A 14,264-nucleotide genomic window follows, 5' to 3' on the forward strand; every position below is an offset into this window, starting at 1 on the left:
GTACGTGTCGTAGACCACGGTGTGAACGAAGGAGAGCCCATTGACGAGCAGTGCTGCGAACCCGTGAACGAGGACCAGCTTCGCGACCCCGAGCCCGAAGGACAGTGCTTCGACCAGGATCTCCCCGATGGCTTCGAAGACGGCAAGTTCAATCCCATCCTTTGATGCATGTTTCTGTCCTAGTTTTTATAAACACAAGCCAATGGCCTGCTTTATAAAAATTGCATATGTTTTGCTTGCATGAAAACACGGTTGGATAGCCACCCCTTGATTTGTGATAACCATTCCTTGACCACCTAGATTAATGTCTGATTTTGCTTGGACGTTAATCGATACTAGAATGCTTAGGACCTGTTATTTGCTACAACTTGTTTTATAAAAAGAAAAGGTGTGTGTGTGGGAAGGGATAAAAGTGGATTTTCGAAAGATGAGTCTAGACGGGATGGATGTCACTTCTGTGTGATTTGCCGATTTGGTGTGCTCGTGCCTGTGTGGCAGGGCAAGGAAGGGAGGTATCCATCTTGTCACCCCTAAGGACCGAGTTGGTGTTACATCTCACCTAACTCCACTTTCGTGCAAACCACTCGACCGTTGTATGGGCAACGGCTTAGCATAAACCCCACTAGTTAGTCTGATAGCCATCAGGAGAGCTGAGAGCAACGGGTGACCAAGGAGAAGGGATATGTTCTGTGTGACTTAGGCCTCGGTTAAACCTCATAGATAGGTCAATGGCCCCTTGGTGGATCCCGTGGTGGCTAGTCAGGTCTAGCTAAGGTGGGTAATGGCTTTGTTGGGATCTGCACCGACACTGAAGAAGAGCGGTCGGTGTCAGAGCTCTTGTCGAGGTCGCTGAGCTGCGCCAGAATGGCCTTCTCCCGCTTCTTGGCCTTGTACTGGAAGCGCTTCTTGAGCGACTCCTTGTCGAAGCGTCCTCCCCGGTCACGACTGCGGTGCTTGTGGTGCCGACGCTCCTTGTTGGAGCCTCCCTCGTCACGATCGTGGTGGCGGTAGTAGTCGAAGTGGTTGTTTTGGCCACCGCCGGACTTCTTGGGGCAATCGGCGATGAAGTGGTTCAAATCGCCGCAGATGTAGCACCCGGGGTTCTTCTTCCTCTGCCTGCTGTGGTAGACGCGCTGGAACTTGCTGATGAGGAGGCACAAGTCGTCATCGCCCAGCGTCTCCAGCTGCTCATCTATAACAGAAGGCAAAGAGGCAAGAGAATAGCCAAGAGCAGAGTTAGCGTTAGAGCTCGATCCACATGGGCCAGTCACAAGAGCGATGCTCTTGGAAGGAGGGGCACTATTGAGCTTGGCTCGTGTCTGGTTATCCACCTCTGTGGCGTTGAGCTTGCTGAAAAGCTCGTTCATGGTCAGAGTCTCGTAGCCAGCAGACTCAATGATCGTGTTCACCTTGAGATCCCACACAGAGCGGTCAAGTGCGTAGAGCAACTTGAGGGCCTTCTCGTGCTCTGTGTACTCAAGGGCATCTGCAGATCTGTTCGCATTGACTTTGTTCACAATCGATTGAAACCGACTGAACATATCGCCAATGCTCTCACCCGGCACCTGTGTGAAGTTCTCGTATTCACGCCGGTGAGTATCGAACAGTCTGGCCTTCACCTGAGGTGTGCCCTCATGGTAGTTCTCAAGGCACGTCCAAACTTTGTGGGCTTCCTGAAAACCCTGGACGCGTGAGAACTCCGCACGAGAAACACCAGCGAACAAGGCATTGATAGCCTTGGCGTTAGCCTCGTGCTCGGACACCTGAAGAGGTGTGGTCCGAACGGCAAGCACCTCGTAAGCCTAGTTCCTGGTATTATCCCAGACCTCGGCTCCCATGCTCTGCAAGAAGGCTCTCATGCGAACCTTCCAGTAGGCATAGTCCTCGCCGAAAAACACCGGGATCTTCCCAAGACTCGACATGGTCGCCAAGTGGTTTTCAAACCGGTTATGGTACTGAAAACCTCAACCAAGCTTTGATACCAATTGAGGGACCGAGACTGGCGACCACAGGGAGGTGAATGGGAGCCGATCAAAATTTCTTTCGAAATTGATCCGTCGGCCTATATCCCAAAATCACCGCAAAACTTCAACCTAAGGTATGAGAGAATAGCTATGGACTAGCTATCTCACAGCAATACACCCTAGGAAACTTCGCGGAAGCAAAACGAGAAAAACTCCCCAAATAACAGCACTGCTGAGTCGAGACCGGTCTGACCGCTAGCACAGACCGGTCGGGCTGGAAATTGAATTTCCAGACCGGTCGCTCCCAGACAGCCAGCAACCAAAGCTTCAAATGGCAAATCTCGAGCAAACAAGGTCTAAATCCAACGAAACTTGGAGGATACCTTCACACCTGTCCCGTGAACATATCCCCAAGAGATCTCTCCCAAAAGATTAAAGAATCTTGAGAATTCGGGGGAAGATCAAATTGGATTGGGGTTTTCTCAAGAACACAAAAACTCCAATTCGTGAGAACTCACGATTCCAGGGGGTTTGGCACTAGGCTAGATGCATCGGAATCGTCACAAAGAGTTCTCAAGAGAATACAAAAAGACTCAAGAGACTCAACCAGCCACGGGCTGGTGGAGGTATTTATACACAGCTGCTGCGGCCAGACCGGTCCATGGGACCGGTCAGACCGGTCGGGTCTGCAGCAGCCCGTTGTACAGACTCAATCGACGGTGGAGTTTCTTTCTTCAACTCGAAGTCTTTGCTGCGATGCCGCCACGTCGACGAAGTTCCGGTCCGCGGTTTTGGAGGGTCCGCGAAACCCGAGTAGGTGGCCGGTTTTGAGAAAACCGCCAAAACACCTCGCGCGGGAAGATTCCCGTCTCCACGCCGTGGCCCTAGACGCCGTTCCCGCCTCGGCCTTCTGACGGCCCTAGACGCCGCCCGACGCCCGTCACCTCCTCGCCCGCAGCGAGGCCCTAGACGCCGTCGACGCCCGTCACCTCCGTCAGTCCTGAGACCGACGCCCGTGCCTTCACGACTTGGCATCTTCAACCGCCGTCCGCCTGCTTGGTTTTGTGGCGCAAACCAAGAAACCCGCCTTTCATCGCAGCTTGCGCTCTCGATCCAGGAGTGGACGCCACAGCTGCCACCCAGCCCGAGCTCCTCCACGGCAGCTCTCCGTCGACGCTCGACGCCCGTGTACCTGCAATCCAAAGACCAAGCGCACGATCACACCACACGGTTGATAATTCACTCATCACAGGCAAGATAGAGTACTCAACATTCCTCACCGGATCAACATCCAAAAGGCGTGGGGGATTGGGTAATTTTACTATTAACCGTCCGTCTTTGGATTGGGTAATCATCGTTGGATGTTGATTCGGTGGCCCAAATTAGAGTTTGCACGGTTCGCACGAAGAATTTGGTTTGCACTGATATGTTTCTTTTAAAAAAAACATTGTCGTCAAATATGTGCAAGACGACGCAAGAACTGGATGAGTTTATTATTGTATTTGAAAAATGTTCTGCATGATTGCCCTGCTGGCGAGCTGGGACAAAAGGTGCATGCCGGCGAATCTATAGTCGAGTCTACTCGAAATCTAGAGAAAGAGGAGCGAGTTGAGCATACGGAAAAGAAAAGAAAGAGAAGGCACGTGACAGAAAAGGAGGCGAGCTGCCGCCGATGATCTGATCACCGTGGCTGCGTGCTACTGCAATGCATCGTCGTCGTCGTAGCACGGATCGGTTAGCTCCAAAAAAGAATAGGACAGGCCTCAGGCTGCAGGTGCAGAGACAGAGACAGAGATGCTCCTGATGATGATCCGTTAGTGTTTTTTTCCCAAGTAAAAACTTGAAATTTTTTTTGGAGTGGGCGCTATCGTCTCATTTCGTGGGGGAGTGTGAGCCTGTGACGGATGCGAGTGTGGTGAGGTGACCAAAGGCCAAAGGGCGCGGTGGTGGCAGGAATATGCGTACGAATGGTCGATCCGCAAGCGTCCAATCCGGGGCCCCCGTCCCATCCCATCCGTCAGATCGATCGGGTCCCGTGAGAAGCTTCTTCCTTTTCCAGCTTGCATTTAGGGGCCTCTTTCCCTCTGCGTGACACTGCTGCACCGCATCGCGTCGCACCGTCACGCTCAAGCTCGATCATCGACACCCACTTGCCTAGCTAGTTGCATAATGCCTAGATATCGGAAATGGTGGTGGTCTTTTTCTCTCACGCAGACACATTTTTATTTTTCTTCTTCCAATTATTATTGGCTGTTCTTGCTTGATGCTTCCTCTCCTTTCAATCGACAATTATTAATTGCCGACCAATTTCTTGGATGGAATGTGGTGTAGTTGCATAATGCTAGCTCGATGCATTGACGACGTGTAATGTGTCCACCATCACTAGCACGCACATCCGATACATTTTGGCAATAGGGAAAGGCCATTCTATCATAGATTCATAGGCACATCCAATTGGTGCCAACAACACTTGCATATCCTGCCAATAGGAGTATGCTGCTTGGTGATGTCCATTCATTCATCCTTTGATCATCTGTCAGTACTAATTGGTTACTTATCAACAAAATGCGGAGCCACCAGTCTGGCGAGCTATGGCCTATGGCGGCCGCTGTTTGTTCCTGTTGGCCGACGAACATCCCGGGCGCCATTGTGATTTGTCAAGTATGATTGGTTAGAATACGATAAGGAATAGGTGCTTAAATTTTAATCCTCGCTCCACCACTGAATGCACTGAAAAATCAAATAATTGCTGGTATTGATAGGACGTAATGACCACGACCGATTGAAACTGAATCGATCCGTTGCAGTTGAAGTTGTCCGTGGGTGTGTTTAGATCCGCGAAAAACGGGTAGAAAAAGTCACATCGGACACTGCAGTATACTGTAATATTTTTTTATTTATTTGTGGTAAATATTGTCCTAGCATGACCTAACTAGGTTCAAAAGATTCGTCTCGCAACATACATCAAAATTATGCAATTAATTTTTTTATTTACCTACATTTAGTACTTCATGCATCAATCATTTGCTATATTTAATGTTTTGATGTGATTTTTATGTGATGAAAAATTTAAAAAATTTGGAGGAGTTTGGGATCTAAACACACCCCGTTTCTCGAGCCCTGCCCCTCCAACATGCCACGAACTGGCCGGCTCGCAAGGAGAGATGCGACGGCAACGGGGCAATACGAACAAGCACGCACTACCACGCCATCGGCGCATGACGTCGTCACGTTGTCACGTCACACTGTGCCCGAGCTGTAGGCGATCGATGTGTGGCTGCTCCTATTTAGGGGGCGTTTAGTTAAAAAAAAAGTTTGCGTAATATCTGTACATCGAATTTTCAGATAAATACATATAATATTAAATATAGTTGAAAAAATAATTAATTATATAGTTTAACTAATTTTTACGAGATAAATATAATAATATTAATTAATTCATAATTTGGCCGCGGTATAGTGGGCGTCAGGTAAACTAGGCACGGATAGATGTAACCTGGAGTGCTAGCCTTGGGCCGCCCTTGCCTTGCTCCTGCTCTCCAATGCATGGCACGTCAAATCTTTTCCCTCCCGACTGGCCGGCCACCAGCTAGCTGCCGCCTGCTGCCTGCCTGCCCTAGCTAGCTCTAGCTCATCAGCCGCTCATGGCGGCCGCCCGGCCATGGCCATACGCGGTCACAGCATGGATGCAGTGCCCCAATACCGTCCATAGTGGAGGGAGGAAATGAAAGAATAAATCACTGTTTGGCACTGTAGATGCACTGTTTAGTACTATAGATAGAGAGAGCGTGGGAAACGAGGAGGGAACAAATTTGCTCTTGCTCCCTCCGCTGTGGTCAGCCTAAGCCGGTAGCTCCTCACATCGGCCGCACAGCACCCAGAAGGAAACTTTGGCTCTTTCCTCGCCGGCCGGCACAGGCACAGCGTCTCATAGCGCAACAGTGCCCGATCCATCAAGCCTGGATCTTGTTCGTCGATCGCCCGGTGCTGGTAGCAGCAGGCTGCCAGTGCCACAGCCCACAGCACATCTGAATTTCTGACGCTTCATCAGAAAGCTGAAAGAAGAAGATTACAGCCAATCACCTACTGATGGGCTAACACCATAGCTAGCTAGCGTGGGACACACACACTAACAACACACACACCCCCTTTTGATTCAGATTTTCAGATACGTGCAGAGCCTACGTGTTCACATGCTTGGGCTAAATCTACCGCCCCGGCCGTAGCAGGGGAGCAGAAATGGCCCAAGCAGGCGAGCGACACGCCAGGTGAGCAGTGGGGAGGCTCCGGTGGCGTCCAACCCAGCGACGCCCGCCCGCCCGCCAGTTGTGTGCCTTGTTGTGCAACGCACTACTACGAAATGTAAGTCTTTATTTTAGGTCATTTGTCCCGATTGTCTTTAGGCCCGGGACAATAGGTGGTTTTTGTCCCGGGTCCAAAAGCTAGCCGGGCCAGCGGGGGAGACAGGGCCCTTTTGTCCCGGTTGGTGGCTCCACGCGGGACAAAAGGCCCAACCCTTTTATCCCGGTTGGTAACACCAACCCGGACAAAAGGGTGATCCTTTTATCCCGGTTGGTGGTACCAACCTGGATAAAATGACCTTTTTTCCGGTTGGTGTTACCAACCCGGATAAAAGACCCCTCCACGTGATAGTTCAAAAGGGAGTTATTCTTTACTGAGTCACATGTACTACTTAGGTGAGTTGATAAGTAAGTCATGCGCTAGGCAATAGGTCTTGTGTTCGAATCCCGCAGGGCGCAAAGATTTTTTAGCGTGAGGGACCTTTTGTCCCGGTTCGACCACCCGGGACAAAAGCCTACAGGGGCTTTTGTCCCGGCGGCCGAATCCCGGTTCCAAAACCGGGACAAATAGCCCTTTAGAACCGGGACAAATGGCCCAATCTGTAGTAGTGATGTCATGTCGCCGGAGAAAAGCTAGCTACGAGATAGCGTGCACCACCGCTAACGCTAGGGTTTTATTTAGATGCGAAAAGTTTTGGATGTAAAGTACTGTAGCATTTTATTTGTATTTGATTATTATTGTCCCGCTATGGGTTAATTAGGCTCAAAAGATTCGTCTCGCAAATTATAGTCAAACTGTATAATTAGTTATTTTATTTAGCTACATTTAATACTTCATGTATGCGTTCAAAGATTCGATGTGATGAAAAATCTTGTAAAGTTTTGAAATTTTAAGTGCATCTAAACAGGGCTAAGGCAGTAGGACGAGCAAGGCTTTAGGCAACATGTACATGTTGTGACACACTTTCCCCTCAATCATGCTGAGTCATCAATGGACACTTTGGCACAAAGAGCTCAGATCTCTCGGCCCAGCGAAGCCAGCGCCCTGCTGGCAGCTTTATCTGTTACCTTCTTGGTTCCATGAATCACATCAATGTGTCAACTTTGGCATGGGAAATACTCGCATTCACGTCCAGTAGCAGTAGCAGTAGCACAGGAGCATGTGGTAAAAAAAGTTGCAGGGCAGTGTATTCTCCAGCCCTACCTAGTTTTCGCACTCGAGTTCCTCACAAAAAATGGAGAGCAGTGCACGGAATTGTTCCGTTGGCACGTTACGATAGAACAAGATGCAATCAATGTATTGGGCGTCAGTTTTGTTAAAAAAGAGAGAGAGAGAGACATGCAGTGGCAGATAAGGCCCCCCTCCAATTACGGGGGCTTTGATGCGTAACAAACAAAACGGACCAGAAACGGATTGCAAGAGTCCACCGGGAAAAGAGAGGGTGGCGCGGAAACGGAGTCTGTTGCAACAGTCACCACATGGGAAAGCAGCAGCAGCAGCCGCCAGAGGAGGAGGAATGCGCGCAAGTGGAGACTGTTGCGTGGCATGCAGTCTGAAGAAGATGCAGGCAGTGTTCATAGGAAAGAAAACAAAACATGTAGTAATTCTTGTTTGAAATGAAAGCCTACCAGCCTAACATTTTGCAAGGCGCAAAGCATATGTAGCCGTAGCTCCAATTCCCCTTCAGTCACCTTTCACTTTTTTCCCACCTACTAAAAATCAAATGATCCTATAGCAAAAAGCAAGGATTTTAGGCGGCCTTTGTCTCTTCTGCGCCCCCAGGCTCGCGGGGTGCCCCACATGCCACACAACCTTTTCCTCCTCCATCCCCGAAAGGTAGAAGAACAACCATAGCTGATACAACAAGGAGGCGCAGCCACAGCCAGCCACCATGTCACCCAAGAGATCTCATCAATCTCGTCAGCCCAGTCCCCAAAGCACGCCCGGCCACACAAAAGCCACCGTAAAAAGGGGGCCACTCACCTTCTTAGGGATGGAAACACGAAGGAAACAGGAAATAAATATTGGAGATATTCGAATATATTTCCATGCATATCCGATCTGTTTGTATTCTAGGGGATAGAAACTGGAAGTAAACAGAAAAACAGATGTATGAGATATTCGAATTCGTTTCCATACTCATCCAATCCATTTCCATCCTTACACCTTCTCCCTTCTTCTCCGAAAGAATGCAACTCTTGTTTCCTGGCTTCCTGAGGAGTCACATAATTTTAAGTTCGATCGAATTTTAGAAAATATTAACAATTATATCTTCAAAGAGATTTAATATTGAAATATATTACATGATTAATCTAGTGATGCTTATTTCGTAACATATATGTTAATATTATGTTGTATAAATTTGGTAAACTGTGAAAATGTTTGACTTCCTAAGAAGTGAGAGTTCTATTCTTTTGATGACAGAAGAAAGACTAGTCACATAACAAACCCCCCAAACTTATTTTTTGAGAAAATCCTCAGAGCCAAGAGGAGGTACTCTTTTTTTTAGGGCTCCAAGAGGACAGAGACTGTGTTTAGTTGCGAAAAGGATGCGAAAAGTGTTTGCAAAAAGTACTGTAGTATTTTCATTGGTATGTGGTAAATATTGTCCTACCATAGGCTAACTAGGCTCAAAAGATTCGTCTCGCAACGTACATCAAAACTATGCAATTAGTTTTTTTATTTACCTACATTTAGTACTCCATGCATGGGTCATTTGCTATATTTAATGTTTCGATGTGATTTCGATGTGATGAAAAGTTTGGAAAGTTTGGAGGAGTTTGAGGGATTAAACACAGCCAGAGGTGTACTACTCACTTGTGCTTGCTCATGCTGCGTGCTGCTGCATCAGCTGGCGCACACAATGCCCGTAACTGTCAAAGCAGAGAAGAGGATAAAAGCCATGCTGTGCATTGATTGCTACGCACTCTATGATACATTGATACTGCGAGCATATCAGACCAGCAGAGCAGAGCATATGCAGAGCGCAGCAGAGGCCCGGGGCGGGAGGATGGCAAGCGGAGCTCGCGGACTCAGAGCAGAGCCCTGCCGCACCGCGAGTGGAATGGAACAGCGCTGGTAGAGCGCGCCAGCGGGAGAGCCGCCGGGCCCGAAAGAAAACAAAGCTGCCAATCCGGGGTTGACCCCATTAATCCCCGCGACGGCGGCCCCAGCGGCGCCGGCTCTCTTTCCGGCTTACTCCTCCCGCATTTTTTATTATTCACCATGCTGCTCCTCCGCCCCGCCCGGCGCTCGCCACGCTACAGCCGGGCACGGGCTCCGCCTAGAACTAACGGTGTGTTTGGTCGTGGGACTAGTAGGATGGGTTGTTTCCATCCCTCATTTTAGGATGGAGCCGACCCATTTCTTGTTTGGTTTCATCTTTAGTTTTGAGTATAGAACCAACATATTTCTTGTTTGGTTGAAAAAACAAAAAACAGGGGATGGATGACATTTTTAACCCTGTTAGCACAGTAATCTTGGGTCCCACATGTCATACTCATGGACTCCTTCCTCTTCCCACAGATACAGAAGCAGGGGCGCTTCTCCTCCATGGCCTCCTCACCTCGGCGCCGGAGAGGAGGTGCCCGCGCTGCCGGAGAGGAGGGGCACACGCCGCCGGAGGCCGCCGCTGCCAAATCGCCACGCGCTCGCCCACCACCCCGCCTGCTCGCCCGCCGCCGAATCCCCACGCACTCGCCCGCCGCCCCGCCTCCGGCCGCCCCACGCGCTCGGCCGCCGCCGACAGGGACGAAGGAGGCGAATCGGCTGCGACGGGGCCGGGTCGAGCGGACAACGGAGGGGGCGAGGGCGCGGATGGCGGCGGCGGCGGGAGGGAGATGGATTGGGCCAGGGCGGCGGCGAATGAGGCGAGCAGGGTGCAGAGGCGCGGGAGGGAGGAGCAGGAGGTGAGGGAGGACGCGAGGAAGGAGGCGGCCTTGGCAAGGGCCGGGTCGGCGGGGGCCAGCGACCAGGCGGAGGGCGGGATCGGGGTCGGGAGCGCCGAGGCGGTCGGCGGCGGTGCGGCGCCCGGTGTAAGCACAAGCGGGGGGGCGCCCGCGCCCGCGCCGGCGGCGGAGCTGGTGAGGAAATCAGGGTTGGCTCCGTCTGCCAGATTTCAACGGACGGAGCCGATCCGCATATAGACCGTATATTTCCATCTGAGTCCGCTCCAACCCCTGCTCCTCCCCATCCAAACATCCTAAAAATGGGTTCGACCCGTCCGGGTTGGATTTCTTCCACCAACCAAACACACGGTAACTAATCCTACACATGCCACACACACCACCACCACCACCACCACCGGGGTGGTGGCCAGCGGCCAAAGCCCCGATCCCCGCTGCTATATAAATCCGCCTCGCCTCCTTTTCCTCTCCTCACCACGTCTCCCCCTCTCCTCCCCTGCCACCTCACGCGGTAAGCTGCTGCAGCTGCTGCTTGCCTTGGCCGAGCGACTGAGCTAGTACAACTGACACGCAAGAGCACAGGCGGCTCTCGCTTCTCTCCTCCGTGGTGCTGCTGATGGGGTGGGGGTGGGCGGCGGCGGTGCTAGCCGCGGCGTACGTGGCGGCGAAGCTGATGGAGGTGCTGTGGTGGCGGCCGCGGCGGGTGGAGGAGCACTTCGCGCGGCAGGGGATCAGGGGCCCGCGCTACCGCTTCTTCGTGGGCTGCGTCCGCGAGATGGTGGCGCTCATGGTGGCCGCCTCCGCCGCCCCAATGCCGCGCCCCTATCGCTCCCACAACGTGCTCCCGCGGGTCCTCGCCTTCTACCACCACTGGAGGAAAATCTACGGTACGCTCACCTCCGGGCTTCCATCGGCTGCGTGCGTGCGTGGCCGGTTGCCTCCCTCCTCTGTCTCGACTCGCCAGCAGGCAGAGTCCACGCTCTGTTTTCCCCTAGCCAGCTAGCTGACTACTAGCTGCCTCCTCCGTCGTCTCCGTTACGGTGGCTACATCTGCTACGGCAAGACACGGAGGGAACACGGGATCGAGAGGGGAGCAAGCACTGCCGGGCATGGCTACGGCGTCGGCGTCGGCGGCGGCAGCAGCAAGTTGCGGTCGCCGCGTCCGCCATGCGTCGTGTTCCCAGGACGCTGCCGCCTTTGGGCGACACGCATTTAGTGGCATGTCGAGGCGCCTGGGTGTGTCGGGGCGGTTTGCCGTAGTTGTCTCTCGTTTTCGCTGTCCCCCGGCTGCAGCCCGGTTAGGTGGCCAGGCCAGGGTCTATTCCCCTACTTGCCGCCCCGCGACATGAAGCCACGGCCCCGTCCCGTCCCGTCACGCCCCGCCACCGTCCCCATCCCATTCACTCCCGCGCCCCCGGCCGTCGCCCGCCGTCCGCGGGCGGCCGCGACATGTCTCCAGCCGCGTCGTCGCCCCGGCCCACCGGTCGCCACGCCGCTGCCGCCGCCAACTGCTCCTCTCTCTCTCTCTCTCTCTCTCTCTCTCTCTCTCTCTCTCTCTCTCTCTCTCTCTCTCTCTCTCTCTCTCTCTCTCCTCGTGTCGTGCTGTCATCCGGTAGGGCAGCAGCGCGTACAGTGCAATGCGGCGGCGGGGGTTGCGCAGGGCGTGGTGTCGTACCTGCTCCGCCTCGGCGCGTACACGCACGCCGTGCGTCGGCATCGCCGGCCGGCATCTCGCCCTGCCGTGTCCCGTCCCTGCCTGCCTCCTCGGCGGCTGGTGGGATGCCTGCTCGGCTGACGTGGTGTAACATGGCCTCCCTTCCTGGCCAATCATTGGCTGCCTCGTCGTCGGCTCGCCACGCTCACGGCCCGTGCCTGGCTTCTGATCCTGCTGCCTCTCGCTCCAGGTTCCACGTTCCTGATATGGTTCGGCCCGACGCCGAGGCTCGCCGTCGCCGACCCCGACCTCATCCGGGAGATCCTCGTGTCCCGCGCCGAGCACTTCGACCGCTACGAGTCGCACCCCATGGTGCGCCAGCTCGAGGGGGAGGGGCTCGTCAGCCTGCGCGGCGAGAAGTGGGCGCACCGCCGCAGGGTGCTCACGCCGGCGTTCCGCATGGAGAACCTCAAGGTCCGCCAGCCAGCCTGTTGATGCTGCCACGAAAGAGTCATCTCCTCTCGTGATGAATTGTACTGACGGCAACGATGCGATGCAGCTGCTGCTGCCGTTCGTGGGGAGGACGGTGGTCGACATGATGGACAAGTGGCGCGACATGGCCGCCGCGGGGTCCGGCGAGGTCGAGATCGACGTGTCCGAGTGGTTCCAGGTGGTGACGGAGGACGCCATCACCCGCACGGCCTTCGGCCGCAGCTACGAGGACGGCAAGGCCGTCTTCAAGCTCCAGACCCAGCTCATGGCCTTCGCCTCCGAGGCGTTCCGCAAGGTCTTCATCCCTGGATACAGGTAATAATCAATCAGCCGACATGACGTCATAATCCGAGTTTTACGCTCTAATTATGCGAAGGATTAATTGACATGGCTTCATGCGTCGATGTCTACAGGTTCTTGCCAACCAAGAAGAACACAAGCTCGTGGAAGCTGGACAAGGAGATCAGGAAGAACCTGGCGACGGTCATTGGCCGGCGGCAGGAAGCATCGGACGGCGAGAAGCTCAGCGGGTGCGCCAAGGACCTCCTTGGGCTCATGATCAATGCGAACAGCCACGGCGGCAAGGTAAGCCCCATCACCGTGAACGACATCGTGGAGGAGTGCAAGACGTTCTTCTTTGCCGGCAAGCAGACGACGTCGAACCTCCTGACGTGGACCACGGTCGTGCTCGCCATGCACCCCGAGTGGCAGGAGGTCGCCCGGCAGGAGGTCCTCGACGTCTGCGGCGCGCTTGACATCCCCTCCCGCGAGCAGCTCGCCAAGCTCAAGACGGTAAGTAAGCTGGTGCTGCCCCCGACGGAGCTCTCCGATGACTTGAGATTAACAAAAATGGCCGCAGCGATGCGCTGACTTCTCGTGGTGGGGCCCACTGGCAGCTCGGGATGATCCTGAACGAGACGCTGCGGCTGTACCCGCCGGCGGTGGCGACGGTGCGGCGGGCCAAGGCCGACGTGGAGCTGGGTGGGTGCCTGATCCCGCGCGACACGGAGCTGCTGATCCCGATCATGGCCGTGCACCACGACGCGCGGCTGTGGGGCCCCGACGCCACGCAGTTCAACCCGGCGCGGTTCGCCAAGGGCGTGGCGCAGGCCGCCAGGCACCCGACGGCGTTCATCCCCTTCGGGCTGGGCGCCCGGATGTGCATCGGCCAGAACCTGGCGCTCCTGGAGGCCAAGCTCGCGGTGGCCATCATCCTCCAGCGGTTCGACTTCCGGCTGTCGCCCAGCTACCTCCACGCGCCCACGGTCCTGATGCTCCTCCACCCGCAGTACGGGGCGCCCGTGATCTTCCGGCCGCGACCACCATCCGAACCATCCGATCGCGACCGGGAAGTGTGAGAAGATGATGGAGCTACTAACCCTTTGTCACTTGTCAGTGTCGATCGCTCAGGATGTGCTGTGCTTTGCCCTCAAGAGCAGAGTTCATCGGAGCAAGTTCAGCTACCACGACCAGAGAGAATGACTAGAAGAAGCGCAAGCACCACCTGTACTGCTGCACTAACACAAATCCTGCTGAAGATGCCATCATCAGCTTTACTAGGTTAGTAGAGAAGAAGCGAGCGAGTAGCAATGTTAGAAGGCCTGCTGCTTGACCTGTGCCTCCCAATTTTTCAGTCTTTTGGGTTGATGATTTCCTTCCAATCTCGGATGAGGTTTTGCCGGGCGTGGTTGGTGTCTGAAGGTTTGCAAACTGTACACATGTCGTGTCCCGTCCGTCTGTTCTTGGTACATGAAAAAAAAAGTGACCAGGGAGAAAGCGAGCGCCAGAATGGGGAATGCGGGCGTATGGTATGGGAGATGCATGCATGATGCTCGGGATCGTGGCGCCACAGTGCGTCTGTTTACTTCCCTGTCATTGTTCTCTGCTCTCCTCTGTGGTCCAGTGCTCTTGCGACGCAGAGCACAAGCCATTAAAGGAAGAGATGGG

General features: G+C 54.0%; 1 protein-coding gene across 1 annotated transcript; it reads left to right on the forward strand.

Moving 5' to 3' along the window:
• Nucleotides 1–10,557: 10,557 nt before the first annotated feature.
• Nucleotides 10,558–14,093, forward strand: LOC120676670 (cytochrome P450 734A6-like). The gene is made up of 5 exons (XM_039957995.1): nt 10,558–11,058; nt 12,076–12,299; nt 12,385–12,632; nt 12,731–13,109; nt 13,214–14,093. Exons 1-5 carry the CDS (start codon nt 10,788–10,790, stop codon nt 13,673–13,675), a joined length of 1,584 nt encoding a protein of 527 aa, XP_039813929.1. The 5' UTR covers nt 10,558–10,787; the 3' UTR covers nt 13,676–14,093.
• The last annotated feature ends 171 nt before the right edge of the window (nt 14,094–14,264 follow it).

Source organism: Panicum virgatum, chromosome 5N (assembly GCF_016808335.1).
Source record: "Panicum virgatum strain AP13 chromosome 5N, P.virgatum_v5, whole genome shotgun sequence".
Classification (NCBI taxonomy): domain Eukaryota; kingdom Viridiplantae; phylum Streptophyta; class Magnoliopsida; order Poales; family Poaceae; genus Panicum; species Panicum virgatum.